This window comes from Theropithecus gelada, chromosome 14 (assembly GCF_003255815.1).
Source record: "Theropithecus gelada isolate Dixy chromosome 14, Tgel_1.0, whole genome shotgun sequence".
Classification (NCBI taxonomy): domain Eukaryota; kingdom Metazoa; phylum Chordata; class Mammalia; order Primates; family Cercopithecidae; genus Theropithecus; species Theropithecus gelada.
The window spans coordinates 39,038,959-39,066,136 of NC_037682.1; the positions used below are offsets into that span (position 1 = coordinate 39,038,959).

Sequence of the window (27,178 nt, forward strand, 5' to 3'; positions counted from 1 at the left end):
TTTTTTTTTTTTTTTTTTTTTTTTTTTTTTTTTTTTTTTTTGAGACGGAGTCTCACTGTGTCTCCCAGGCTGGAGTGCAGTGGCGCGATCTCGGCTCACTGCAAGCTCCGCCCCCCGGGTTCACGCCATTCTCCCGCCTCAGCCTCCCAAGTAGCTGGGACTACAGGCGCACGCTACCGCGCCCGGCTAGTTTTTTGTATTTTTTTTAGTAGAGACGGGGTTTCACCATGTTAGCCAGGATAGTCTCGATCTCCTGACCTTGTGATCCACCCGCCTCGGCCTCCCAAAGTGCTGGGATTACAGGCTTGAGCCACCGCGCCCGGCCGAGAAGATTACTTTCTATTTGACAAAAAGTATCAGTACTGTTGTGGTTATAAGTTATGCTTAATTATTTGTTCAAAACATATCTAACTTCGTAAAGAATTTAAGGCATAATATATTTATGTGGTGATAATTTCAGATTTATGCTTGTTTCAAGATCAGGATCAGGAATAAAATAAGAAGAGGAGGAAAGAAAAGAGGGAAAGTATTAATGAAAAATAAGCCATATGTTAAAAGAAATAGGGAAGACATGAGATTAATGACAAAATGAGTGACATTTTTTGAGGTGGCTATTTTTGAGTTGGGAGAACATTTATACCTTTTTCCTTCACCTTTGCAAAGAGTACCCAATGGGCAGGCCAAGGAGGATTACTGGTAAATCATAACCAGAGCCTCTTGGGCTGGGACTCTTTTCTTACTCTCTGTAAAACACATGATATTGTACAAGGTTTTCGAGTAAAGCAAATAATAACTAGAGTTTTAAAATATAAAGTAAGCAATACCTGGATTATTGATTAGTTTTGTAACTACATCATAAGATGCAATTCCAAACTTTTTTGCCTTCCTCTAATTCCTCTTTTGTTTTCTTTTGTCTATGCCTTCTGTCTCACACAAGTACTAATAAAAAGCAGAAAAATTTACCACCTTGTCCTTAAAGAATTAATAAGGATGGGCCATGTGCCCATAGCAAAGTGTAAAGGAAGAAGTGATGTTGACTAATTTTCAGCATGGGAACAAGCAGAGATATATTCCTGATTCCATAATAAATTTGACAGAATGATTTCGTTTTCACATGAACTCCGTCCTGAGATTACCATGTGAAGTATTCTGAAGTCTGGTCTTATCTCAGAGAAAAGGACACGTGATCAGTTGGAACACAGATACTCACCTTCCCTGCTTTCTAGCATCAATGCTATTTGTTAGATATCCAATAAATATCTGTTGTTTGTCGTAATTGGAATAATAGTTTTGATAATCAAGAAATGTTAACCTCAACACTGTTAAATAGTTATTAGCTGCCAACTCTGTGGCAGGCACTTTACTGGTCCTACTAATTGTGCCAATTGATTCAAATATATCACCATATTTAATCCTCATGGCAACCATAGGAAGCACGTGTTATTTTACACATGGAAGAATCCAGATTTAGATAATATTTGAAACAGTCAAAATGACACAGTTATTAAGTGATGGAACAAGAATTTGAAGCTTCTGTATGCAACTACCATCTTACATTACCAGCTAACAAGAATTAGATACTCTGAAATTGTATTAAAATACTTGCAAAACATAAATATGGGCAGCACATTTTGGATTTCAGTGCTGGGTCAGCTCCCAGGAGTTTATTCCAAGGATTAGAATGGCAATGGCTGTGTATAAAACGGTTCTGCTGGCTTTCAAATTTTTAAGTGTTTCCTTGACCACAAGAATACTTCCTTTTTTTTTTTTTTTCAACTAAAGATGGTGTCTAAAATGCTGACAGCCAGTTATTTCTTCAATAAAAATGATTGGCAGACAGCTGTATGTTGGAGCACCATGAGTATTGACGAAAATGTAAGTGGATCTTCCTCAGCAGATGTCAAATTTTGTTAAATGTTGTATTTTCACTTTAGTGCAGTACCTGGCACATGGTAGGCATTTGATAAGTATTTGCAGAAACACAAAAGCATTGAGCTTAGGGTAAGTCACTTCATCATCTCTGGTTCCTTGTCATTTCCAATCCCAATGAACATAACATTCAAGTCTATGCACATCCAGGTGAAATAGCATAAATATTAAGTCCAGATTTAAAAGATATATTACATGTCACTAAAAATTAGGTATTCTGAAGGAAGGTGGTTTAGAATAGCATGGAATGAAAGTCTTTATGATATGGTGAAACAATTATTTAGAGATTGTGAACATCCTATAGAAAGTGAGATATAGCCTGAAACAGAAATTCTCAGAGTCTCTTGTCAATAGCCCTATTGCGCCCTGTAAATCACTAAATTTCACAAGGGCCTATAATCTCCGTACTTTGCCAGAATTATTCCTTATTTAACTCTTAAACCATTTTTTTTTCAGGGTGACTTAAGGCAGAAACAAGCTTAAACATAATATATCTCACAGTGTATAGCAGGTTCATGGGATTTTAACCCAAGTTTTCCACGTATTAGCTGTGTGGCCATGTGCAACTTACTTAACATCTCAGGGTGTGCTTCCTTATTTATAAAATAGGGATTTCCCTCAAAGTGTAAATATAAGATCTATGTAACATAACATGTGCACAATAGCCAGCACATTGACAGACACACAGCAGGCCCTGAACTATTATCAGTTCCTTTCCTCCACCTTGGTAAAACTTTTATAGTGTTTATGAAAACAAGTTATACAGCCATATCACTCATTCAAATTCCAGCTTTTCTATAAACTTATATTACTGAGTAACTATCACTCTGTGACTTTGTTTCCTTCTGCAAAACAGAGCTGACAGTATCTATTTTGGCATATTATTGAAACAGTTACATAAGTTAATGCACATCGAGCACACAGTGATGATTGGCACAAAGTAAGTTAAATTACAAATTCTCCCATGGCTTTAAGACAAGAATTTTTTTCAAGTGTTCAATAAACGTTCAGTAACATATTTTCATTTACTGAGAAGTTGAAGAATATATTTAGATCTGACAAAATATTCTTGGTAGAAATAAACTTCATATATATTGAGCTTTTTTTTTTTCTGCTAAGTACAATTCACATCAAGGATATTTTTTGTTTGTTTGTTTGTTTGTTTGAGACGGAGTCTCATTCTGTTGCCCAGGCTGGAGTTCAGTGGCATGATCTTGGCTCACTGCAACTGCTGCCTCCTGGATTCAAGCGATTCTCCTGCCTCAGCCTCCCAAGTAGCTGGGACTACAGGCACATGCCACGACACCCGACTAATTTTTTATTTTTAGTAGAGACAGGGTTTCACCATGTTGGCCAGGCTGGTCTCAAACTCCTGGCCTTAGGTGATCCGCCCGCTTCGGCCTCTCAAAGTGCTGGGATTTCAGGCAAAAGCCACTGTGCCCAGCAAGGATTTTTTATCTTAGTTGAAGGAAGAGATATCTGATAATTTCAAAGCTTTGATGCCTTGATTGTCACGATTCCAATTTTTTTTAATTGATCAATACTAGGTCTGAAGAAGAGAGAGATTGCCCTACCCCATTTTACTTTTTTTACATAACATCATTTCATTTTATAGACAATATGGTAATTTCCATATCAGTCTCAGATTACAGGAGGAAAATTTTAAGAATATCTTAAACATTATATTTAACAGAATATCCTTATATATGTATTCATTGTTTAGTTTTCTCATTATACTGTGTTTCTTTAGAGCATGTAAAAGTAAGTTTTACAAAACATGAATTAATATGGAATATATATACAAAAGTAACTTCTATCCATGATTTAAACTCTAGAGTAATGCTGTCTAAATAGGCATAAGTACGTCTGAGTGGGTGATTTCTTCACATCTGGTAAGAGCTATGACTAATTGCAAGCTGTTCACTGTGGTGCTTACCACCAACTCACTTATCTTGGAGTACTGTGGGAGAAACAGAGATACATCATTCAAAATATTAGTGGCCCAAAGGAGAAATTACACCAAAGACAGTCTTTAAAAAGACAGTATTTTTCTCAGTAAGGAGATCTGAGTGTACTGTTTAACTCCCAATTTGTTGTCTATTCTTAGGGATTGACATCATTAATTTTCTTACTGTTTCATATTATAAGATGCATACAACATGGTGAAAAGAAAGATGTAATTTCAACCTTAATACAATTCATTTTAGATGCCATTTTCCATACTTTCATCCCATGAATAATATTGCTGTCTATTATTTATCAGCACAACAGGTCATAATCAGAAATTACTACTGCTATATAAGAAATAAATGCAAATTCAGAGATAATTTTGATTTCTGAATTTAAATCCTATTATTTTGAAACTTAAAAGTACGTTATGATTTTTTTTAAATCTGCCTAAGAACTGAACAATAAGGAAAGTGTGTTAAATTTGAATTTTAGTGGATTCAGTTTTTGTAGGAATCATGTTAGAATGTCTTAAGGTGATTTAAGATCAGAAAAGGTTTCAGAAAAAGTGGGAGGGAGGTAGATTGGTAAACGTCTTATTGTTTTAGTATGTACTACTAAAAACCATTCTCAAACAACCTTATCAGTCCCAATTTATGTAGGAGAAGAAGTGAAACTTGGAGAAGAAAAATGATGGCAAAGGTCATACACTCATATACAGAAATTATACAGAAACAACATTTGAATCTAAGCTACTTGAACTCTACACTCCAGTTGGCAACTATAATCTATCTCCTATTATATTAGATGCCATCTTATGTTGATATGTTCAGTCTGTACTAAAAGTAACTTCAGGCAAGTAGAATGTAAATGCATGACCAGCTGCAAGTGTACCACGGAGTCGTGAGTGGTGAGGATGTGAAGAAAAGGGAATCCTTATATACTCCTGGTGGAAATGTAAATTGGCACAGCCGTTATAAAAAACATTATGGAGGGCCCCCCCAAAATTAAAAATAGAACTTCCATGTGACCCGCCATTCCCATTTCTGCATGTATATTCAAAAGAGAAAATGAAATCTGAATCTTGAAAAGATATCAGGATTCCCATGTTCACTGAGCATTATTTAGAATAGCCAAGACATGGAATCAACATGTGTGTTCACGTGAAAGATGAATGCATAAAGAAAATGTGATATATAAATATACACATGAGATTAGCCAGGTACGGGAAGACAAATATTGCATGATCTTATTTTATGTGGAATCTAACAAAGTTGAACTTACAGAAGCAGAGAGTACAATGGAGGTTATCAAAGGGTAGGATTTTGGGGAACATGTGGTGATATTGGTCAAAGGGTACAGTTTCAGTTATGTAAGATGAGTAAGTTATGGAAATCGAATATCAGCATGGTGACTATAGTTAATATTACTGTACTATATACTTGAAATTTGCTAAGAGGGTGGATATTAAATATTCTCACCAAAAATTGTGTGAGGTGATGGATATTTTAATTGATTGATTGCGGTAATCATTTTACAAAGTATGTATATGTCAAAACATATAAAACACCCTAAATATATATACAATCCTTATTTGCCAATTATACCTCAATAAAACTAGAAAACAAAAACATAAAAAAATAAAATGATAAAGTGTGAAATGGTGAAACCAACCAGTTAGTGGATGTTATTCAGATAAACAGCAAAAACCTTTTTCCTTGGAATGGATCATCTTTAATCTAATTTATTTGGAGTAAGTATAGGAACTACTGGCATTTTATAAATACATTAGTGACAAAGTTGTCTTAGTCTATTTGTGCAGCTATAGCAAAATACCACAAACTGGGTAGTGTGTAAGTTATAGAAATGTATTTCTCAAGATTCCAAAGGCTACAAGGTGCCAGTAGGTTCAGTGTCTAATAAGGTCTAGTCTGCTTCCAAGATGGCATCTTGAATTCTACATCCTTTGGAAGGGACAAATGGTATGGCCTTGCATAGGAAAAGGGCAGATCAGCAAAAAGCAGTCAAACTACTTTTCTTTAGCCCTTTCATAAGGCACTCATCCTACATTAATCTACCCTCATGAGTTCATCACCTCCTCAAGGTTGCATCTCTTAATATTGTTACATTTTTGTTAAGTTTCAACATGATTTCTGGAGGCGACACAAACATGAGACCACAGCACATGCATTTAGCCTGCTATATAGCAGTCCCTAAAGGAGGTACTATTCATATAGAATTACTAATCCTCATAATATTTCTGCCTACAAGATGGGTGCCTTAGCTCCACCACTCCTGGTTGTGTCACCCTGAACTCTGACTTAACTTCTCTGCCCTTCCATTTTCTTATCTGTTTTAATGGTTAATATTGTGTGTCAACTTGACTGGGTTAAAGGATGCAAAGTATTGTTCCTGGGTGTGTCTCTGAGGGTGTTGCCAAAGGAGAATAACATTTGAGTCAGTGGACTGGGAGAGGCAGACCCACCCTTGATCTGAGTGGGCACCATCTAATCAGCTGCCAGCCAGGCTAGAATAAAGCAGGCAAGAGAAGATGGAAGAGCATCTAGCCTCATCTTTCTCCCATGCTGGATGCTTCCTATCCTCCAACATCAAACTCCAGGTTCTTCAGCTTTGGACTCTTGGACCTACACCGGTGGTTTGCCAGGGATTCCTGGGCCTTTAGCTGAAGGCTACACTGTTGGCTTCCATACTTTTGAGCTTTTGGGCCCTGGACTAATCCACTACTGGCTTCCTTGCTCCGCAACTTGCATACGGCCTATCATGGGACTTTACCATGTGATCCTGTGAGTCAATTCTCCTTAATAAACTCCTTTTCACATACACATCTATCCTATTAGTTCTGCCCCTTTGAAGAATCCTGACTAATATATCTGTGAAATGAAATAATAGGAATTTCTCCTTTTTATTAAATGGCTTATAAGCAAAACACTTTTAAAAATGTCTGGCAAAGAGTAAGAATTTAATAACAGAACTTATGTCTGTTTTCATAACTAAAGAAACTGAAACCCACTGAAATTAATTAGTTTGCCCATGACTACTTACTGTGTAACAATCTTAAGATTCAAACACAATTTTTATGACATAATATCTTTTATTTCACACATTGCCTTTCCTACAATGACTTTACATTATTAAAGTGAATTTATAAGGAAACACAAACCTAATACACATTTTCCCTATATATAAATCAAGGAGAATTATAAGCCTTTCATTATGCATTTTTTTCAAGTCATTCTGAGATATTTCTTTATGTGAGGCTATACAGCAAAGCCCTCTCTTTTGCAAAATGTTACATAGTAAAAAGAAAGAAAAGAAAGAAAGAGGGGAAGGGAAGGGGAGGGGAGGTAAGGGAGAGAAAAAAGAAAAGAAAAGAAAACTAACTTTGTTCAGGACCTAGAACAAAGATAAAGAATTGACAGCATTTGGGGTATTTACAAGGGACATGATTGAACAACCGAAAACAAAGTCTAAACATTCTTCCCTACAAGTCTAAAAACCCATTAATTAAAGTGTCCAGTTTGACATGAATTAGTTGAGAAGTTAACGAGCCTAGAACACATAAGACAAGACAGCCAAGGCCATTTAGGAACCTTAACAAAACCTTAAAAAGGAAGATAGTTAACATTAGGAAAACACTACAGTTACATTCCATTGGATGAAATGCATGTATACAACTAAGTATATCTAGTATCTATATAGCTTGTCTTTACTAATAAATATAGCATCAATTGGCAATTTACTATAGTTCACTCACTTAAATTCATTCTCTAATTTAATGTGCACATAGTTATAGTATTGTATTAGCAAATTGTTTTTGAAATTGACTCAATTGTCAGACTCTCCTAGGGTGCATTTTTGTAAAAAATACAGATTTCTAGTCTCCTGCCCTGGAGTTTAGATTCGGTAGGTCTAGAGGGACTGAAGAATTTGCATTTTAACAAGAATGTTAGGTGATTCTTCAGATCTCACAAGCTAGGAAACCTAGATAGTATAGATGTAGGAAAATGAGCTACAGTAAATGAAATAAATTGCTCCAGATATCAGGGAGTGCTGGAGTGGGTGTTTAAAGCCAGATCTTGTGCACACATTTAGAAATTAGCCACCACCACCCTCCCAAACTGTTGTTATTAGTGTTCCAAAGACAAATATAAAATATATTAGGTTGGTGTAAAAGTTATTGAGGATTTTGCCATTGAAAGTAATGGCATTTGACGTTTTACTTGTGCACCAACAAAATATATAACTTTAGGAGGTATTTTTAGGAAATGCCTTTGGGTCAGCCTAGTAACTAAGAGTACAATGATAAGAAATGTACCACAACCAATACAATGCATTTGCAAAATACTTTCAGTAACATAACTTTCAGGCAACCCAGTTTTACCCTCAAGGAACCTCTCTCCTCAGCAGGCCAACCACATCTCGGTTATAGTGAGGGGGTGAATATGGGAGATTCACACTTTGGTGAATCTGTATCCCGCAGCTGCTGCAGGCTTCCTACATAGCTGTTGCATTGAAACCAGTCGGAATGTAAAGTAATTGCTACTTGCAGTGCAATTTAAGAGGAAAGAATAAGAATAACCAAAGGGACAGCCAGGATGGTTGTACTAATACACTACAGGTTAAGGATATTATTTCACACTTCTGTAACTTTTGATGAACTGCAGAGTCAGAAGGGAACATGGAGGGGTCATTCTGCCAGATGTTTTCATTTCAGATATATGGTGACTGAAGTCACAGAAGGGATGGGGAGCTACCCATGATGAAGTTAAGAAACAATAAAAATCTGCCCTGAACTCTGATAATATTTTTAGGGAAAAGGTGTAGAGCAAGGAAACTATCTACAGACAGCTGTGGTGAAAATTAGACAGGACTGAAATGCTTTTCAGCTGTTTAAGTGTTTCATTCTCCGAAGAACCTGCAACAATTAGGCTTCTTTGTGGAATGGACAATGGTTAGAAATGTGGACTTTGGGCCAGGCGCGGTGGCTCACGCCTGTAATCTCAGCACTTTGGGAGGCTGAGGCAGGATCACCTGGGTCAGGAGTTGGAGACAAGCCTAACCGACATGGTGAAACCCCGTCTCTACTAAAAATACAAAAATTAGCCAGGCATGGTGACGGGGAGCTGTAATCCCAGCTACTCAGGAGTCCGAGGCAGGAGAATAGTTTGAACCCAGGAGGCAGAGGTTACAGTGAGCCGAGATCACTCCACTGTACTCCAGCCTGGGCAAGAAGAGCAAGGCTGTGTCTTTAAAAAAAGGGGGGGTGGGGGACTTTGGCATCAGGGAGGGCTGTGTTCAAACCCTAGCTTTTTCACTCATTAAGAGTTAACTTGCAATGCATATAAGTTATCTCAACCTCAAATCCCTTACCTTGAAAATAAGAAGAATAATAAAATTATTAAAGCCTTAGGGAGTATAAAATAATGCAGTGAATGTGTATCTTTGAACTTTGGGAACAATGGTGTGTCCAGAATTTATTCCTTCTGGTGGGTTCTTGGTCTTGCTGACTTCAAGAATGAAGCCGCAGATCCTCCCGGTGTGTGTTACAGCTCTTAAAAGATGGTGTGTCCAGAGTTTGTTCCTTCAGATGTTCAGATGTGTCCAGAGTTTCTTCCTTCCAGTGGGTTCGTGGCCTCGCTGACTTCACGAGTGAAGTCGCAGACCTTTGCAGTATTACAACTCTTAAAGGTGGCGCATCCGAAGTTGTTTGTTCCTCCTGGTGGGTTCATGGTCTCGCTGACTTCGGGAATGAAGCCGGAGACCCTTGCGGTGAGTGTTACAGCTCATAAAGGTAGTGCGGACCCAAAGAGTGAGCAGCAGCAACATTTACTGTGAAAAGTGAAAGAACAAAGTTTCCACAGCATGGACGGGGTCCCACCAGGTTGCTGCTGCTGGCTCAGGTGGCCAGCTTTTATTCCCTTATTTGGCCCCGCCCACATCCTGCTGATTGGTCCATTTTACAGAGCACCGATTGGTACGTTTTTACACAGTGCTATTTAGTGTGTTTACAATCCTTTAGCTAGACACAGAGCACTGATTAGTGCATTTTTACAGAATGCTGATTGGTGCATTTACAATCCTCTAGCTAGGCAGAAAAGTTCTCCAAGTTCCCACTCAATGCAGGAAGTCTAGGGGGCTTCATCTCTCAATGTGTAATAGTGTCCACACAATATTAGCTTCTGCTGTTGTTTTTGCTGTTATTTTTATTATTATCATTCACTACAATCCTGAGAGGTAGATGTTACTATCCTGAAACTTTGGATAAGGAAACTATTGCTCAGAAAAGGTAAATGCTCAAAGGCACAGAGGTGGTAACAGGGGTCAATCTCAGGGAACTCTGAGTCAGTGCTCTTTTCAACAAGGTACAACTACATTACATTAAGCCATAGTTTTGTTTTGTTTTTTTTTTTCTTTTGAGACTGAGTTTCACTCTGTCACCCAGGCTGGAGTGCAGTGGTGCAATCTCGGCTCACTGCAACATCCGTCTCCCTGGTTCAAGCGATTCTCCTGCCTCAGCCTCCCGAGTAGCTGGGATTACAGGTGCCCACCACCACACCCAGCCAATTTTTGTATTTTTAGTAGAGATGGGGTTTTACCACGTTGACCAGGATGGTCTCAAACTCCTGTCCTCAAGTGATTCACCACCTCGGCCTCCCAAAGTGAGCCATAATTTTTACGCTAACATTTAATAAACATCTGCAGACTTATAAGACATTGAAATAATGACGAGAAGGTTGAATTTTTCTTGGATTTTTTAAGGGTTTGAGTTTAAATTGTCTTTTGATAAATTGGTTTATATAATCATCAACTCCAAATATATTATTTTCAGAAACATTCATGTGCAGAATATAATTGCAAATCCCAGATTCAAATGAAAACTTCAGCTCTCTAGAATCATCAAGGAATGTGCTATTTTAGATGAGTAAAATTCTAGATAGCTTTGAAACACATTTTAAAATTATAATTACTTTAGATATAATTAATTTTAAACTCCATCACTTCTCTCCCTTACTAAGTAGAGGATATATATTTATCACATAACATATACTACTATTCTTGCTAATTCAAAGCCATCATTTTAAACAGCAGTGTTCTTACTTTGAATTAACACAGTAATTCCTCTGAGCCATCTGAGGTATATATGCAAGATTTTTTAAGATACAGTCCCAGACACTTGTGTTTTTTTTCGGGTTGAAATATCTCTATATTCTTTTTATAGTTTGGCTCACTCTTACTAGGGGATTGTTAATGGAGAACTGGAGTTCCAAATATCTAGGAAACCTTCTGTGTAAGGAAAGAAAAAGAAAGGTGAAAATTAAAGGACAGAGTAGAAGACCAAATGGGCTCTAAATTAGATTAGACTCCCAATTCTTTCTAATGATCCAGGTTGATATTCAGTACCAGCCTAAGAAAAGTATAACTCCTTACCTTAAAATATCTCCCCCAGTGATTTTTCCTACACAACTTAGAATTATTTTAATGAGAGACAATGCCTCCTGAGCTTTAGTCATAAATAAAAGAATAGACTGTGAAAATACCAGGAAGAGTTAGCACAATGAGTGAATGAAATTTTGTCACTGTATAAATGGCTCCAGATTTTTTTTCTTATTTCTCTACTATAAGGGTATAGGGAGGTTCTAGATTGTAAGGATGTCAGTTAGGAGAAAAGGAGATGAAAACAGTGGATATCAGAGATTCTGAAACAATATATTTTCCCCAGGATTGTCCTTCTAAGTAATTTGAAGTCAGAACTCAACACAAAGCAGGATAGTTGTGCCAAGTGGCTTTATGGATGTACACTTGCAATAGCAACTAATATATTTAGAGAAAGAGAGAAAGAAAATACTTTGGTTTGTAAGTCTCCATATAAGTGTAAAATATTCTTATTATTAAATGAGTTGTGTGAGTAGTAAATGCTTATTTCTGCGGAATTACTAAAAACACTCTCTGTTTAACCAAATGTCCTTTAGGATAATGATGAATCACTTAACAGCCTTTGCTGATCCCATTAAGCCCAAATCTTTTTGGACAGGCTGTGTTTGATTTGATCTATTGTTCTATGAAAAGTCTTGGTAGCTGTACTGGTAAGGAGAAGCCACCAGCAGCCAGATCTATCATTGTCCTTTTCTTGCCCACCCTTGTATGACACATGAGTTCATCATAAATCAAGCAAAACATAGAAAGCCAGGCTAGGAAGCAAAGTTGGACTTTCCCCAGAAAAAACTGCTGATGTGTCAGCTAATGTGTTCTTACAAGATGTGCTAAGACAAAAGCAAACATACACTCCCAGTTGCCTATAACCATAATACACTCCAATTTACCCTTGGGACATCAAAAATAAGCAGACTGCCTCCCCCTCCCCAGCACTGCACAGATGTCTCACTTTTTACTTCCTAACCTATTAAGCCTCTTAATAAGATAATCTAAAATTTACAGTGGATTAAAGTTCAAAAATATATGTGTATATCTTCTTCATAAACACAACTGGCACTGCCAAAAAACAAAATGTCAATATTTTCCTGCAGAAGTGCAGAGTTGTCTGCAATTCTCATAAAAGTGTTTAGCAAATCTCTCAGACTCCCTATTGTACCAATTCCTTTAAGGAGGAGGGTTTGGCAGCACCAGATTCACCAAACAAAGAGTACCGAATAATGCTATTACTAAGGACAGCCCCCGGCATACACGCAGCAAAAGCATGGTACTTAAGAGTGGAGAGTGAATAAATACCATTTCTTGCAAAAACATTTTAGATTATAAAGTTAATTGCAAACCTAAAAATTTCTATGGGAATGCTTTGGAAGTTTTCCCGAGGGATGGACATATGAATTGCGGAGAGTTTGTGATTGTTAACTCCAGACTATTTTAAAGAACCATCCGTAGATGGTCTGGAGTCCACTGTTTTCCTTAAGATGAATCCCAAAGTAATAAAGCTGCATGATGCAAAAGAAAAAAAAAAAAAAAAGGCAAGAAATTATAAGGGAACTGCTAAGAGTCCAATATACTACTAAAGAGCCAACCAAAGATGAATGAGCCTGGATGAATTTTAGTAAGAAAAATCACTAAATTTTTTGAGCCCCAACTGTGTGTCAGACAAACTGCTAAACACCTTATAACACTGCAAGATAGATAAAATTATCTTCATTTCACATAAGCAGTAACTGTGGCTTAGTTGATATTAAATGACATAACCTATAAGTAGAATGCATTGGATTAATATCCAGGGCTCAAAATAAAGACCAGAGATTAAATTAATGAATAAATTAAGACTTACATACAGTATTTCATTTCACAGATAACAAGTCTGGCATCTATACTTATTTATACTATACTTACACTTACCTATCAAAACAAATTTTGATCAGGGATTGGTTAATACATAGCTCTCAAATATAAAGGAGAATCCCTATGCCTTTTGTAGAGTTTATTTATTGAGTGTGTCTGTTTTTCAATTAAGGGTGGAACCTTTTAAAATAATATAATAAGGGTGATTTCTGGATATATCTAGATATTTTAAAGTTGAAATCAAAATTTTTAAAAGAGACATTGAGCTCACTAGATTAAAACAAAAGAAAAATTCCATCAACTGGATTTTTCAGCTAAATCAATTTGTAAAAGTAAACTAAAAGCAAGGCTCTCCTCTTTATCTGGTCCTGGAAGAAATCATCTCTGCCTTCACATGCAAATTGTCCCTCCCATTAAAGAGAGGAAGAGAGATAGAAAAGGCCAAAGGGATTAGGAATGTATTCTGTTCATCCTATATATGAAGCAAAGTCCAAAGAAATTAACCACGTTGTTGAAGATTTCTCAGCTAGTAACAAAGGCAAGCTTAGAACCTAGGAGTACAGAGTTCCACCAGAGAATTTTCTCCATTTTAATGTGCAATTTCCAGGTTAATTTTATGGTGAACAGCACATCTGAATGTTTTGTTGTTGTTGCTGTTGCATACCTCCTGGGACAGATAACATCTAGAGAATTATTTTGCTTCTTCCTATCTGAAGAATAAAAATAGCTAATCCTCAATTTGGTCTGTTTTTTTCCTAATGTCCATGCAGGATTAAGAAGCCATTAACCAGAACCACTTAGCTAAAATGAATCTTGCTTCCTTCCTACTAGAGTACTCCTCCTCTAGATTTGTATCCATTTGCTGAAGTTGCCTTTTGTGCCAAACAGCAAATACTATACTTACTTGAAACTAAATGGCTCATAATGCATCATAAAGGAAACAATATGAAATGCCAGCAATTGCACAATTTCTTATCACTCACTTTGAGCAATAACAGTCGGTCCTACAGTTGGCAATTATTTCCTTCTTAAAAGCACAACATGTATCCATACATAATACATTGTTGTGGGGGTCATTTGAAGCTTCCAGATCCCAGAAATGAGTCACCCATAGCCAATGCATCAGAGGAGGTACTCATTCTGTGAGGCCGTTGCAAAGTTCCTACCATCTTTGTCTTCATTCTAAAAGTTTATATATGTTTAAAACCATGATGAAAGAGAACACAACTTCTTGAAGCAGTTTAACTTTCTTTGAAACGTTTAGAGTTGAAGTAGAAGTGCATACTAGCTGAAATTTTTGTCTACCCCCACAGTCTCACACATCACTCCCAATTTCAACATATGTTTGAAACATCCTAGAGAACTTGGGCTTGAACTGAGTACAGAATAATGGTTCTGGAAACTCAGTCAGTTCCATATTCTGTCTTATGCAGGAATCCCTTCGAAATTATTTCTTGTGTGCTAATCTAGTTTTTGTTTAAAAAAAAAAAAAATCAAGGGCCAGGCGTGGTGGCTCACGCCTGTAATCCCAGCACTTTGAGAGGCCGAGGCGGGCGGATCACGAGATCAGGGAATCGAGACCATCCTGGCTAACACTGTGAAACCCAGTCTCTACTAAAAATACAAAAAAAAAAATTAGCCTGGCGTGGTGGCGGGCGCCTGTAGTCCCAGCTACTCAGGAGGCTGAGGCAGGAGAATAGTGTGAACCTGGGAGGAGGAGCTTGCAGTGAGCAGAGATCCTGCCACTGCACTCCAGAGTGGGCGACAGAGCGAGAATCTATCTCAAAAAAAAAAAAAAAAGCCCTACAAAAAAACAACTGTCGACGAAAGAAATACAAATAATATCTGGAGGGTGGGGGATGAGAATATTTAAGTAAATATTTACTTTGAATGAACAAATTCAGCATTCCAGAATCCACACATCTTAGGTACTCTATGGTTAACTGTATCATTATTGTCATTATTAATTCAGCAAAGTTGCAATTGTGTTAGTTATTGCTTCTGGATAATAAAACTCCAAAAACTGTGAATGTGCCTCAAAATAAAAATGCTCCGTAAAAAGCCTTTTAAACCAAATTAAGAAACAAAGATCAAAGAGTGAAGATAACTTGAACATACAGATTCTTGTCACTATGCCCAGCAAGAAACTTGAGGGAGAAGCTAAAAGACATAATACGAAGCCCCTAGAAGAGAAATCTAACATCAAGAACTTGAAACCCAGAATCAAGCATGGAACATGGGCAAACAATAAATTTTCCCAAGGAAGTGACAGAGCCCCTTTAACTGCAACAGGCCAGCTTTGGAACTCTCCCAAGAATTCATTTATCTTATGATTGTGTAAATGCGTCTCAAGGAGTAGACACACTTTTGTGAAGATTACTCAACATTTGAACCACAGAAGACGGCAAATACTGTTGAACATTTCTGTCCTCACCCCTCAGAGCTCTACTGAGCTATTTGGACAATCCCTACTAAGCGGGGTTTACTGCAGTGCATTGAAACAATCTTCACAGAGATATACATTAAGTCAAGTCCTGAAATGACGAATTCCGCTACTCCCAGGCACTGTGCGGAGGCTCAGAAAATCACTCATCTAGGATGCAGAGTGAAGAGGCATTTAATTTTTTTTTTTTTTTTTGAACTTCACAGAGTTCCCCACCTCTGTGTCGCATAAGCCTGCAAAGGATGCTCCTACACAACTGCAAGGGCATGCAGAGGGGGAAGTGACGCCCGCAGGGAGAGGGGAGCAAGATTCCAACTGACCTTTCTGCTGTTTAAAAGACTGAATGGAGCCTGAATGGTGGACCATTTTCACTCTGCGCGTCCCAGCCGGCTTAGGGAGCTGCCCGAGAGGGAGGCGGAGGAACAGTAGCCAGACTCAGAGGCTCCAACGTCCGGAGCCTCGGCGAGCGCGCTGCAATCCGACACCTGCTTTAGCCGGCACTTCGCTCCCCAGGCTACGCGCCCGCCGGTGTCGTTGCCATGGGAACGCGGGAGGGCGGTCTAGCGTCCGGCTCCCCTTAGCGGCTACTCGGGGAATAACCCCGCATCCCCCGCGCGTCCAGTGCCGCAGTGAGGGTGGGCGTTGAGCGGGGTTGGCTAGGAGTGGGAGCAGAAGACTTTACTGGAGGATGAGATATAAATCAGGGCAAACCTCTAGAGCTGCTACTGATGCCCTCTTTATCAAGCTTTGAGGCTGGTTATTTATTTCCTAAAAGTTGATAGGTAAACCCTGGGACTTTTAAGGAAGGGCAAAGTTGGTCTGTGCTCTGAGAGGGTATGCAGTGGCAGATGCGGAGACGTTTCTATTTTTCTCTCTTAAGTAGCGGGGGCAGAAAGCCACCCCAGCTTAGCCAGCAGCGTGTTTAATTAGGTAAGCTGTGTTCTGTGTCTGGCACTTTTCACTTGAGTTCTCCTCTTCTGCTTCTGCCATTCAGGCCTTGAATTATCTATGATGATGATGATGATTGAGGACCATTTATTACCTACTTAGTCACAGGGGCTGGAAAAACACTACCCACGATGCTCGATTTAATCTTCATAAAGCCCTATAATGTAGGTAAAATATGATTCTAATATTATAAAAAGAAACTTAAGATCAGAGCAACAAAGAGTTCTCAAGACCACATAAATCAACACCTTATTTGAAAGACAAGGCACCTGATATCCAAAGAAGTGAAGTAACTCTCTTTGTTTAGTTTGAGAAATTTTATTGTATTATTTATTTTTTTCTTCACCAATTTTTTTAAGTTCCGGGGTACATGTGCAGGATGTGCAGGTTTGTTACACAGGTAAACGTGTGTCACGGTGGTTTGCTGCACAGATCACCCCATCACCCAGGTATTAAGCCCAGCATCCACTAGCTATTCTTCTTAATGCTCTCCCTCCCCCTCCAACAGGCCCAGTGTGTGTGTTGTTTCCCCATTGTGTCCATGTGTTGTCATCATTCAGCTCCCACTTATAAGTGAAGTAACTTTTGAAAGGCCAAACTGCAGTGGCCAGAATATGACCAGGAGCTAGCTGAACACATTTTTCAGTAGGATCTCCTTTCCTCCATCTATCCCTGCTCCCTGATTCAAAGCCCTGAGTTCTTCCTGGAAGATGTAGGATGTTATTGAACAGACACATCGCAAGAGTCCATTGCTTCCTGAGTTTCGAAGTTTTATGGGATCAACTCAGAATCAGGTGAATAATCCAAATAAAAGCAGATGAAAAATATGCAGAAATTTCCAAACATTCGATACCTCAAAAATATTGAGCTATTATTGTATACCGTTTGATTCACCTGTGGTGCATGATACAAAAGAGTGAGGGGAATATAGCTTTGAACAAGCAGATGCCCCAATGATGTATGGATGCATAACAAACCACCCTGAAACTAACCTGTAAACTGCAATTTATTACTATTATTTATGGATTTTACAGGTTGGCTAGGTTCAGTCAGGCGGTTATCTCTCAGAGTCTCTCTTGATTGTTCAGTAACTGGTCCTAAAGTCATCTGAAGCAAAAAGAGCGAAATTGGATTCTACTCTCAGTGGGAGGAATAGCAAACAATGTGCTACGTTCTTTAATGTATCATAATGGTCTTTCCAGAAAGAAATGCTGAGCATTCAGTAAGAGCTCAGTATGCAGGCATTGAAGAAATACTTGGTTACAGACAATGGACTCAGTGTGAGTTCACTTCCAAATGAAGATCTAAAACAGAGCTCAGAGACTATCTCCACAAGGGCTTTTAATACAGATATTGTATAGATGAGGGCACTGAAACCAAGAAGAATAAATGTCTTGCTTGAGGATTTTTTTAAATTTTGCTCATACAGAGTTAAAATTCTGATAGAACTCAACTTACAGATCATTCTGATGTGAACCAACTCATTGATCCTAACGCAACCCAGTTCTCCTAGGTGAGGATTAGACAATGAATTTAAGAATGGCAGAAAACTAACACCCAATACATACTAGTCACTGTTATAATTATGACCCCTGTAGATCTCATTTAAATTTTTAAAACCCTTTTAAATCACCGGTTTTATAATCACAAATATTTTTGAAATTTAAACTTTAATTCAATCCCTGGTCAGCAGGACTAGTTAAAAGAATTAAAGTCCCCTTGCCAGGCATGCTGGCAGGCGCCTGTAGCCCCAGCTACTCCAGAGGCTGAGGCAGGAGAATGGTTTGAACCTGGGAGGTGGAGCTTGCAGTGAGCCGAGATGGCACCACTGCACTCCAGCCTGGGCAACAGATCGAGACTCCATCCAAAACAAACAAACAAAAAGAATTAAAGTACCTCTACTCCATACTTCCAGACACAGGTATCACCTTTACCTTCCTAAGATCTTTTTCTGTTGATCTCTGATTTTCCAACCTACTCCCTGATCCAAAACCCAGCAGGAGGCAAATATGTATCTGCCAGAACTAGAAATGAGTTGAGATTTTGAACCTCATTGGATTTTTTCCCAAGGAAAGAATGTTTATTATTATTTCTAACACCCTTGCACCCTAACCTCCTTGCTGCAGCTATGATTAAACTATCTTGTCGTAAAGTTAATTACTTTTCTTAAAATTAGAAACATTTTAGGTTGGACTGCCAGATTGACTAGCAGGGGATTCAAAGAACATCTTTGCTTGTTTTAAAATCAGTCTTTTAGGGGAGGTTGCTAGAGGAACAGCTTTGTGAGGGGCCGAGGAAATTTGAAGCACCATCTGCTTTATGGGAAGACAGTGCAAAGAGAAGAAAAAGATTCCTCTGTGTGTGTGTGTGTGTGTGTGTGTGTGTGTGTGTAAAGAAAGAAAGTGGGCCGGGCGCGGTGGCTCAAGCCTGTAATCCCAGCACTTTGGGAGGCCGAGATGGGCGGATCACAAGGTCAGGAGATCGAGACCATCCTGGCTAACACGGTGAAACCCCGTCTCTACTAAAAAATACAAAAAAAAATAGCCGGGCAAGGTGGCGGGCGCCTGTAGTCCCAGCTACTCGGGGGGCTGAGGCAGGAGAATGGCATAAACCCGGGAGGCGGAGCTTGCAGTGAGCTGAGATCCGGCCACTGCACCCCAGCCTGGGCGACAGAGCGAGACTCCGTCTCAAAAAAAAAAAAAAAAAAAAAGAAAGAAAGTACGTTTTGGAAGTGTAGAAAGAGGAGTTTGAGCAAAAGCCCTCTTTTTTAACTCAAAATAATTCTGTGATGTGGTAAAAGGAAGCATTTTGATAGACGGACATCTCCATTGTGGAAAGTTTAAGAATGGATAGCAAATAGCCTTATTAAGGAAAGCTAAGCTAACTATGAACTATGTTGGTTTGCTTTTTCCTACTATTTTTAGTTTCAAATATTTTTCTCCAAATTTTAATGACATGCAAAATGCGTATTTTATATAATGTTTTATGAGGGGGCATGATTAATATATAATACACCGTATAGTCTTAACTCTGTTTTCCAAAGTAGAAAAAAAAAACAAAAGCCTAGAAATAAACATGTGAAAATGTCCGGAGTAATCATGCTTGCAAGTTGAGTTAAGGGTAATATTTTTTATACTTTCATATATTTTTATGATTTTCATACTTTCTATCAATGATATGTGTTGATTTTATCCTTACTACATACATATATCTTCAACCCCCCTACCCATGTACCTGTCTTGCTACAACTTCAGTTTTTCTCTTTTTTCTGTTTGGACCTAGGGTTTTATTCCCCTTCATGTTTCTGCTGCTCTTGCTCCCCACAATTCACAACCCGTCTCCTGTCCTCCTTAAGTAATTAACTTTGCAGCCCCCCTGCTAACATTTGCTCCCCAGAGAGGTAAGAAACTCTGATCTTTACATCACCGGGAAGCTTTTTATTCCTTTGAATTTCAGAACAGGTCCCTCAGCTCAGTCAATTGTGAGTTTCTCTGTATTGTGCTCTGTCAAAGGGACCCAGAGAGTCCTGTTTCTGCCTCTTTGGGTCATGAATCACCGCCTTAATTAAAATTGGAATTGTGAATGATACTTCTCATTGCCTAAATGGTAACAGAAATGGAAAAGCAGTACTTTCCTGCTTCTAGTTTCTCTCCATATATTAAAGACACAAACCAGCTCTGTAAAAAAAACTCATATACTATCATAAAAGGAAAAATGGAGTGAAATTTAACAATTTTCTCCCTAAAGGCCTGTGGTTTCTGGCCACATGTGACAGTATAACAGCAGAATTAAGTAGATTCTTCCTGCTGATATCCAGGCTGTATGCTCCGAGTAGCATTCAGAAGTGGTACTACTGATGGATGTGTCTAAGATAAAGTCATGGAGGAAGATCAGCAACCTCAACCTTCTCTGAGTCCAGCCTTAAGAAGTCTTACAAAACAGAATTAAAATAATAATAATTCTCAAGTGCGTGGAGCACATGGCATTTTGAAGAGACAGGAACACAAAATGATTTGTGTGAGAAGACAGCATCAAGAGAAGGGAGATGTGCAGGACAAAGGAGGTGATGATGGGTTAAACAGCAGTTCATATCTTAGACCCCTGCTGAAAATCTTAATAATTATTTCAAGTTGCCTATAGGATTAAATCCATGTTGTTTAATCTGTCATCAGCTACCTTGTCCCATACATTCTTTGGACATGTCTGTTGCCTGGATTGTAGTGATTGCATGACAGGTGTTTGCACATGTTCAAGCGCTTCGAACATTAAATATGTGCAGTTCTTTGTATATCAATTATACCTCAATCATGTTATTAAAAATAAGCATAATTTATTTAAACAAAAATCATCAAGTCCATGTTCACTACTTTACCATTCAAGGAGCTCCATGTTTCCTTACAGCACTTTCCAATATTGTTTCAAAGTCTCTTTTACAAACTCTTTTAATCCTGTATTGCTTTCTTCTTTATTGGTCTGCTTTTGCTGCTGCTGCTGTTTTCTCCACTGGGAATGATTGTCCTAAAACTCCTTCAGGGAGCAATGACATTTCTTGTATGAAGATATATTTTATCCACATCTCCTGAGTACGCAGCCAGTTAGACCCAGTTAGATGTAGATTTAGCCTTCTCCAATTTCCATCAAGCATGAATAACATCATTTAATTGCATTTTTATAATGTTTCTGCCATGCAATTACATGTATTATTTTCAAAGTAGGCACATACTTTTCTACCCGTCAAGAAGAAATCTTTTAAAATAGACTTCAGGTTGACTCACTTTTCTATTTGCCATGGTGCCTAAAAATGACTGACACATAAAAACTGACCAAATAAATATTTGCTGAATAAATGGCTTTCCATAATCCTCAACTACTCTTTATTATTTGTGAAAATAATCTAGTAATAAGACATTCAAACAAATTTCAGTGCACTAATTGCCCTTTGAAATTTACATATACGTCTGTAGATTTGCTTCATGACTTTGTTTCTTCTAGGCAGATAATTTCATAAAGACTCATTTTGCTGTACTGGTTTGAAAATGTAAGAACGTAATAATCGTTGATTTATTTGCCAGGTTCTGCCCAAATTTATAGGCTCTTAAACTGATACTCTGGTCATATCAACAACTTTACTTTATTTTTGGTGAACTGCCATGCTTTTGAACAAAGCTGATACTCAGCAAGTATCCTGGGTGTGATTGAACTGGTTACTTGTTGCTGATGTATCTTCTGATAGCTTGGCCTTTGCCTGACTGGTCTAGGCCTGTGTCTTTTTGGTTGTTTAGGTGTTTGTTTGTAGAAAGATGGAAATGGAGGTAACCTTTGTAGTTATATATTTACTTTCCAGAGATAGTATATGCTTGACCCCCAGAGGCTAGGGTGACTAATTGAGTGAGCAGTGTGGTCTCTATTTGAATATGACTAGGCCAGTTATAAGAGTAACAACACAATGCTAAGCAATCATTCAAACATTAAGTGTGCATGAATAATTACTGAGAAAAATGATTCTAACACATCATTTATTGATAAAAACACTACTGCAAAACAATATTCATCCTTTTGGCAAAAAAAAATATGTGCATAGATATATCCATAATGATAAAATTCAAAATATAGCTAAGCCTAGATGGAGGAGATGGAGTGAATGGGTTTATTTTTTCATTTTGCTTACTGATATCTTAATTTTATTGTCCATTCATTCATAGAGTGGCTTTATGTTCTGGGTTGCCTTTTATCTCAGTGTAATTATTAATAGCCTCAAACTTTTAAAAAGTGTGCTGGTTTGGACAGTAAGTTATGTGGTCATTCTAACCATCAAATGTGCATTATTTATGTTATAAAAATAAATGTAAAAAGGGAAAAATGATAGCTATGTTTAAATTACTTGATAGAAAATGGTTTTATATGCCATTTTAATCCAATAATAACATAGATTTGAAATTGAAAAAAAATCAGGACTTGGTCATGGAGGGTCTCTTCTTGACTTAGCAGAGATATGTGGAAAGAGTGCATTGCTTTGGGATTCTAGATCATAAACTCTGTGTCCTAGCATGGTGTCTAACTGTGGGAAAATAAGTTTGCCTCCTTGGATCTAGGTCTCTAATCTGTAATAAGACTGATGAATTAGATGTTCTCTAAAGGTCATTCCATCTCCTCATATTCTAGTCTTTGCTGGAAGAGAATTTCATGCACTCTGGCTTCAGAAATATAATCTTTATGGCTAGTTTGACCAGGGGTTATTCCTTTTTCTCCTCTAAAGGAAAATAGTGAAAATAGTAAAGGAAATCCTCATTGATCCAAATATACAAATAGAAGCTTTGTAGCAATCTGAACTTGAATGGGATTTGAAATCAAACATTGTGATATAATGAAGAGACAAATAGTTTGACAAAACAAAAGTCTTAGGATGAGAAGATTTTTGAAGTATGTAATTTACTTATGAAAATAAATATTGATGACTTAAAACCATTTATGTATCAATAATTAATCTACCAACTACAGTCTTTAGATTCATTGAAGTAAATCTAAATAATCCATATTTAACATCACTGAATAGTCAATCATATAATGATGCCTTGGAAAATATTCAGTAAAACATATTTTATATCAAATAAAATTATTCTTACTTCCTTTCTATAATTCCTCTAAGCAACAGGAAAAAGCTGTGTATTTTCTTTTCAGTATAGTTAACAAATATACACTGAAATCTATGTGCAAAATTCAGCTAGGATATATATTTTTAGTCATTGAAAGCTTTATGCCAAAAAAATACCCTGCACATCTTTGTAATTACGTTAGGAATAGATAGCAAATGGTGACATAAGCCTTAAGTGTTTGAAGCATCAAGTCTTCCAAATTCATGGTGTTTTATTGTAAAACAATGGTGGAACATTTGGAAGAAATTTTATAGTATTACATTTTGCACAATAAAAACAAGGGTTTGCATATGGTCCCTTTCGGGAAAGTTTGCATTTTAACTCTAGTGACTACATTTTCCAGTTCCCAAATCGGATTTTGTCACCAAGAAATTGAATCCTTGAGCTCATCCTTTTCCTTTCCCACTGGTTCAGTGCAATCAGGAGCAACCAATCAATTTAATTATATCTATTCATTTCACTAAAATATTTTTTAAGGTATTTAATACATTATCACCCAGAAACTTGCCTCATATAAATACTTGATTAGGAGTACCTAACAGTAATATAAGTAGTTTGTGTATTTTTGTTGTCTCCATTCTGCCTTTGGACTCAAGTTTGAAACATCAGCTCTTCCTTGGGTTCCCAGCCTACTGGCTGGCACTGCAAAATTTTGGCTTACCAGCCCCCATGTGAGTCAATCCCTTAAAATAAAGTGTTCTCTGTACATACATCTAATTGGTTCAGTTTCTGTAGAAAACATTGGCTAGTACAGATTTTGGTTGTTGCCTTGGTTGATGAGTGTTTATTTAATAAGGAATTTTGGCTTGGGCTCATTTTAAAAGTGTATATGCTTTGTGTTGTCCAGTCAATGGCATGTCTTTCAATTTCTTAGTAGTCAGCTAATTTGATAGAGATTTCCTTAAATGTTGTGATACGATTAAATCTTCTACTTCTTGCTGAGGGTCTCAGTGTGTATTCTGGGGTACACCTGGCAGGCAGTGTACAACTTTGCCTACACCTTCACTTCTGGCTTGCACAGTCTCAGGGTCAGCTGAAGTGAGAGATAGGGTCTTTTCTGGGCATATGCCCGGCTCCACAAACATATGTGCTTATTTAGATATCCAAAAATATGTCAAAACTTTTCAAAGTTCCCTATGAACAGCTCATTGCCAGATTTTTATTTTACATTTTTTGGTCAGACTCTTGTTTACCTCAATTGCTGTTGCCCCCTCAGTCAGCTGCGATATTAAATATTGCCTCTGATTGTTTTTGACAAATACTCTTAAGATAGGGCTTTTCTTATCTACCAAGCTCTGAGTCAGATCAGATAAACATAAACCTTGTGAATGTGGCTTTAACAGGTCAAATAATGACATTTCTTTGGAGAGGGAGCACGTGCTGCTAGGCAGCTGGTTTTCACAGCTACTGTGTTTGTAAGTCTACTGGTTTTCAAGAGTATCACAGAGTTGGTAAGACGGAGGTGGGAATATGGGAAATTAAAATGCCACAAAGGGTACTATTCTTACCACAATTCAGCTTTTTGTTTTCTAAATAAACACATTGAATTGTTGAAAGCTTTGGATTGACTTCCAGAATTCTAAGAATTAATTTGTCAATTTTTGCCAGTATTTTCTTTGCTTTAATGGAAGAGAAATTGTTTTAGGTCCTTACTCCATAATTCTGGAAGTTATTTTCTTCTATTCTTGATTCTCTCATATTCAAGTGTTGGTTCTGCAGGCACATTGAGTCTGTACTTCCTCTGACTCTAGGAGAGCACAGGAAGCCCATGCGTTTTGAAATGGCTAATATAGGTTCTTTTTTTTTTTTTTCAAGACAGAGTCTTGCTCTGTCGCCCAGGCTGGACTGCAGTGGCTGGATCTCAGCTCACTGCAAGCTCCGCCTCCCGGGTTTATGCCATTCTCCTGCCTCAGCCTCCTGAGTAGCTGGGACTACAGGCGCCCGCCACCTCGTCTGGCTTTTTTTTTGTATTTTTTAGTAGAGACGGGGTTTCACCATGTTAGCCAGGATGGTCTCGATCTCCTGACCTTGTGATCCGCCCGTCTCGGCCTCCCAAAGTGCTGGGATTACAGGCTTGAGCCACCACGCCCGGTCTTAATATAGATTCTTAAACAAGGACCAATGTCTCCTGAATCACAGACCCATAAGAAAAGATGATCCTTTACATTCACCCACCCCAAGCAGTTTATTCAGTCATTTAATATTCAACCACAGTAAGCCCACAATCCCAGTAAGTCTGGGGGGAAATCCATCCAAAGGATTCCAGTGGTCAGAAATAGGGAAATCAGACAGATCAAAATGTATACACAGTAAAACAAAACTGCCAAAGCAGATATTCATCCTTAAATAGTTTTTAAAAATGTACTCAAGAGAACCTAAAATAAACAAGACTCTAATAGCACCTCACACCCCATATTTTGGTTTCTGATATCTTTCTCTAGTAAAAGGGCCCAGGGTTTTTTGGATAAATAGCTGATTTCAGGTCTAGGGCAGGGGATATACCAGTTGAGCCTTGAGCATCTTGAAATCCCAGAAAGTAAGAAAGTGATTAAAAACACACACACACACATTGATGAAGGCAGTCAAAGTGGTCACAGAAACCAATGGAAAGAGGTCTCAGTGGTCACAGATGAGAAAATTTGGGCAACAAAATAAATGAAGTAATATTGTATCATAACCTGAAGTCTAAAATATGTATCCATGAGTTCACAATGACATAAGTAATTGACTAAATAAATGGGGAAGAAAAGACAAGTGTTCCTTGCAGAACAATTCCAAATAAGTGATGTAATCACTCTACCCTAAAAGAGGAAAAGCATGACTCCCTATTCCTTAGTGTGAGCTGGGTACAGTGACTTCCTTCCTATGAGTACAGTATGGAAAAGGGGAAGAACACTAGCTTTACAGTAGAGAAACCTGATAAACATTACTTCAGCCAGGTAACTAAAGTCAACATCAACGGTCATAAATCTAATTGATAATATGTACCTTTCTTTTTTTTGGAGGTGAAAAATGTTTTAAACATGTTTAGATTCTTTAGTTGGAAGTCCATTCTACCACGTGTGACGGCGATGAGAATATAATGGATACAGTTTCCCTCTATCTGCTCTGGCACTGATAAAATATGCATGTTAAATAGCTACCTGTGACCACCTGGTGCATCTTGCAGCACTCTACAGATGGGCTTGTTTTTCTTTTTATTATTATTATTATTATTATACTTTAAGTTCTAGGGTACATGTGCATAACGTACAGGTTTGTTACGTATGTATACTTGTGCCATGTTGGTGTGCTGCACCCATCAACTCGTCATTTACATCAGGTATAACTCCCAATGCAATCCCTCCCCACCCCCCCATGATAGGCCCCGGTGTGTGATGTTCCCCTTCCCGAGTCCAAGTGATCTCATTGTTCAGTTCCCACCTATGAGTGAGAACATGCGGTGTTTGGTTTTCTGTTCTTGTGATAGTTTGCTAAGAATGATGGTTTCCAGCTGCATCCATGTCCCTACAAAGGACACAAACCATCCTTTTTTATGGCTGCATAGTATTCCATGGTGTATATGTGCCACGTTTTCTTAATCCAGTCTGTCACTGATGGACATTTGGGTTGATTCCAGGTCTTAATTAATGTGCAAAAATCACAAGCATTCTTATACACCAGTAACAGACAAACAGAGAGCCAAATCATGAATGAACTTCCATTCACAATTGCTTCAAAGAGAATAAAATACCTAGGAATCCAACTTACAAGGGATGTAAAGGACCTCTTCAAGGAGAACTACAAACCACTGCTCAGTGAAATAAAAGAGGACACAAATGGAAGAACATACCATGCTCATGGATAGGAAGAATCAATATCGTGAAAATGGCCATACTGCCCAAGGTAATTTATAGATTCAATGCCATCCCCATCAAGCTACCAATGAGTTTCTTCACAGAATTGGAAAAAACTG

At 37.9% G+C, this 27,178-nt stretch overlaps 1 protein-coding gene across 2 annotated transcripts in view; it reads right to left on the minus strand.

The window, feature by feature from the left end:
* ANO3 (anoctamin 3) overlaps positions 1 to 27,178 on the minus strand; it is a 356,947-nt gene that overhangs the window by 317,753 nt on the left and 12,016 nt on the right. Inside the window, exon 1 of one of the 2 annotated variants that reach the window (XM_025356152.1) lies at positions 15,943 to 16,830. The exons of the other annotated variant lie outside the window; for it this stretch is intronic. Coding sequence (XP_025211937.1) covers positions 15,943 to 15,988 — 46 coding nt within the window. The 5' untranslated portion in view covers positions 15,989 to 16,830. Of the gene's footprint in view, positions 1 to 15,942; positions 16,831 to 27,178 lie in introns of those variants that run through there. 2 annotated transcript variants of the gene reach the window in all.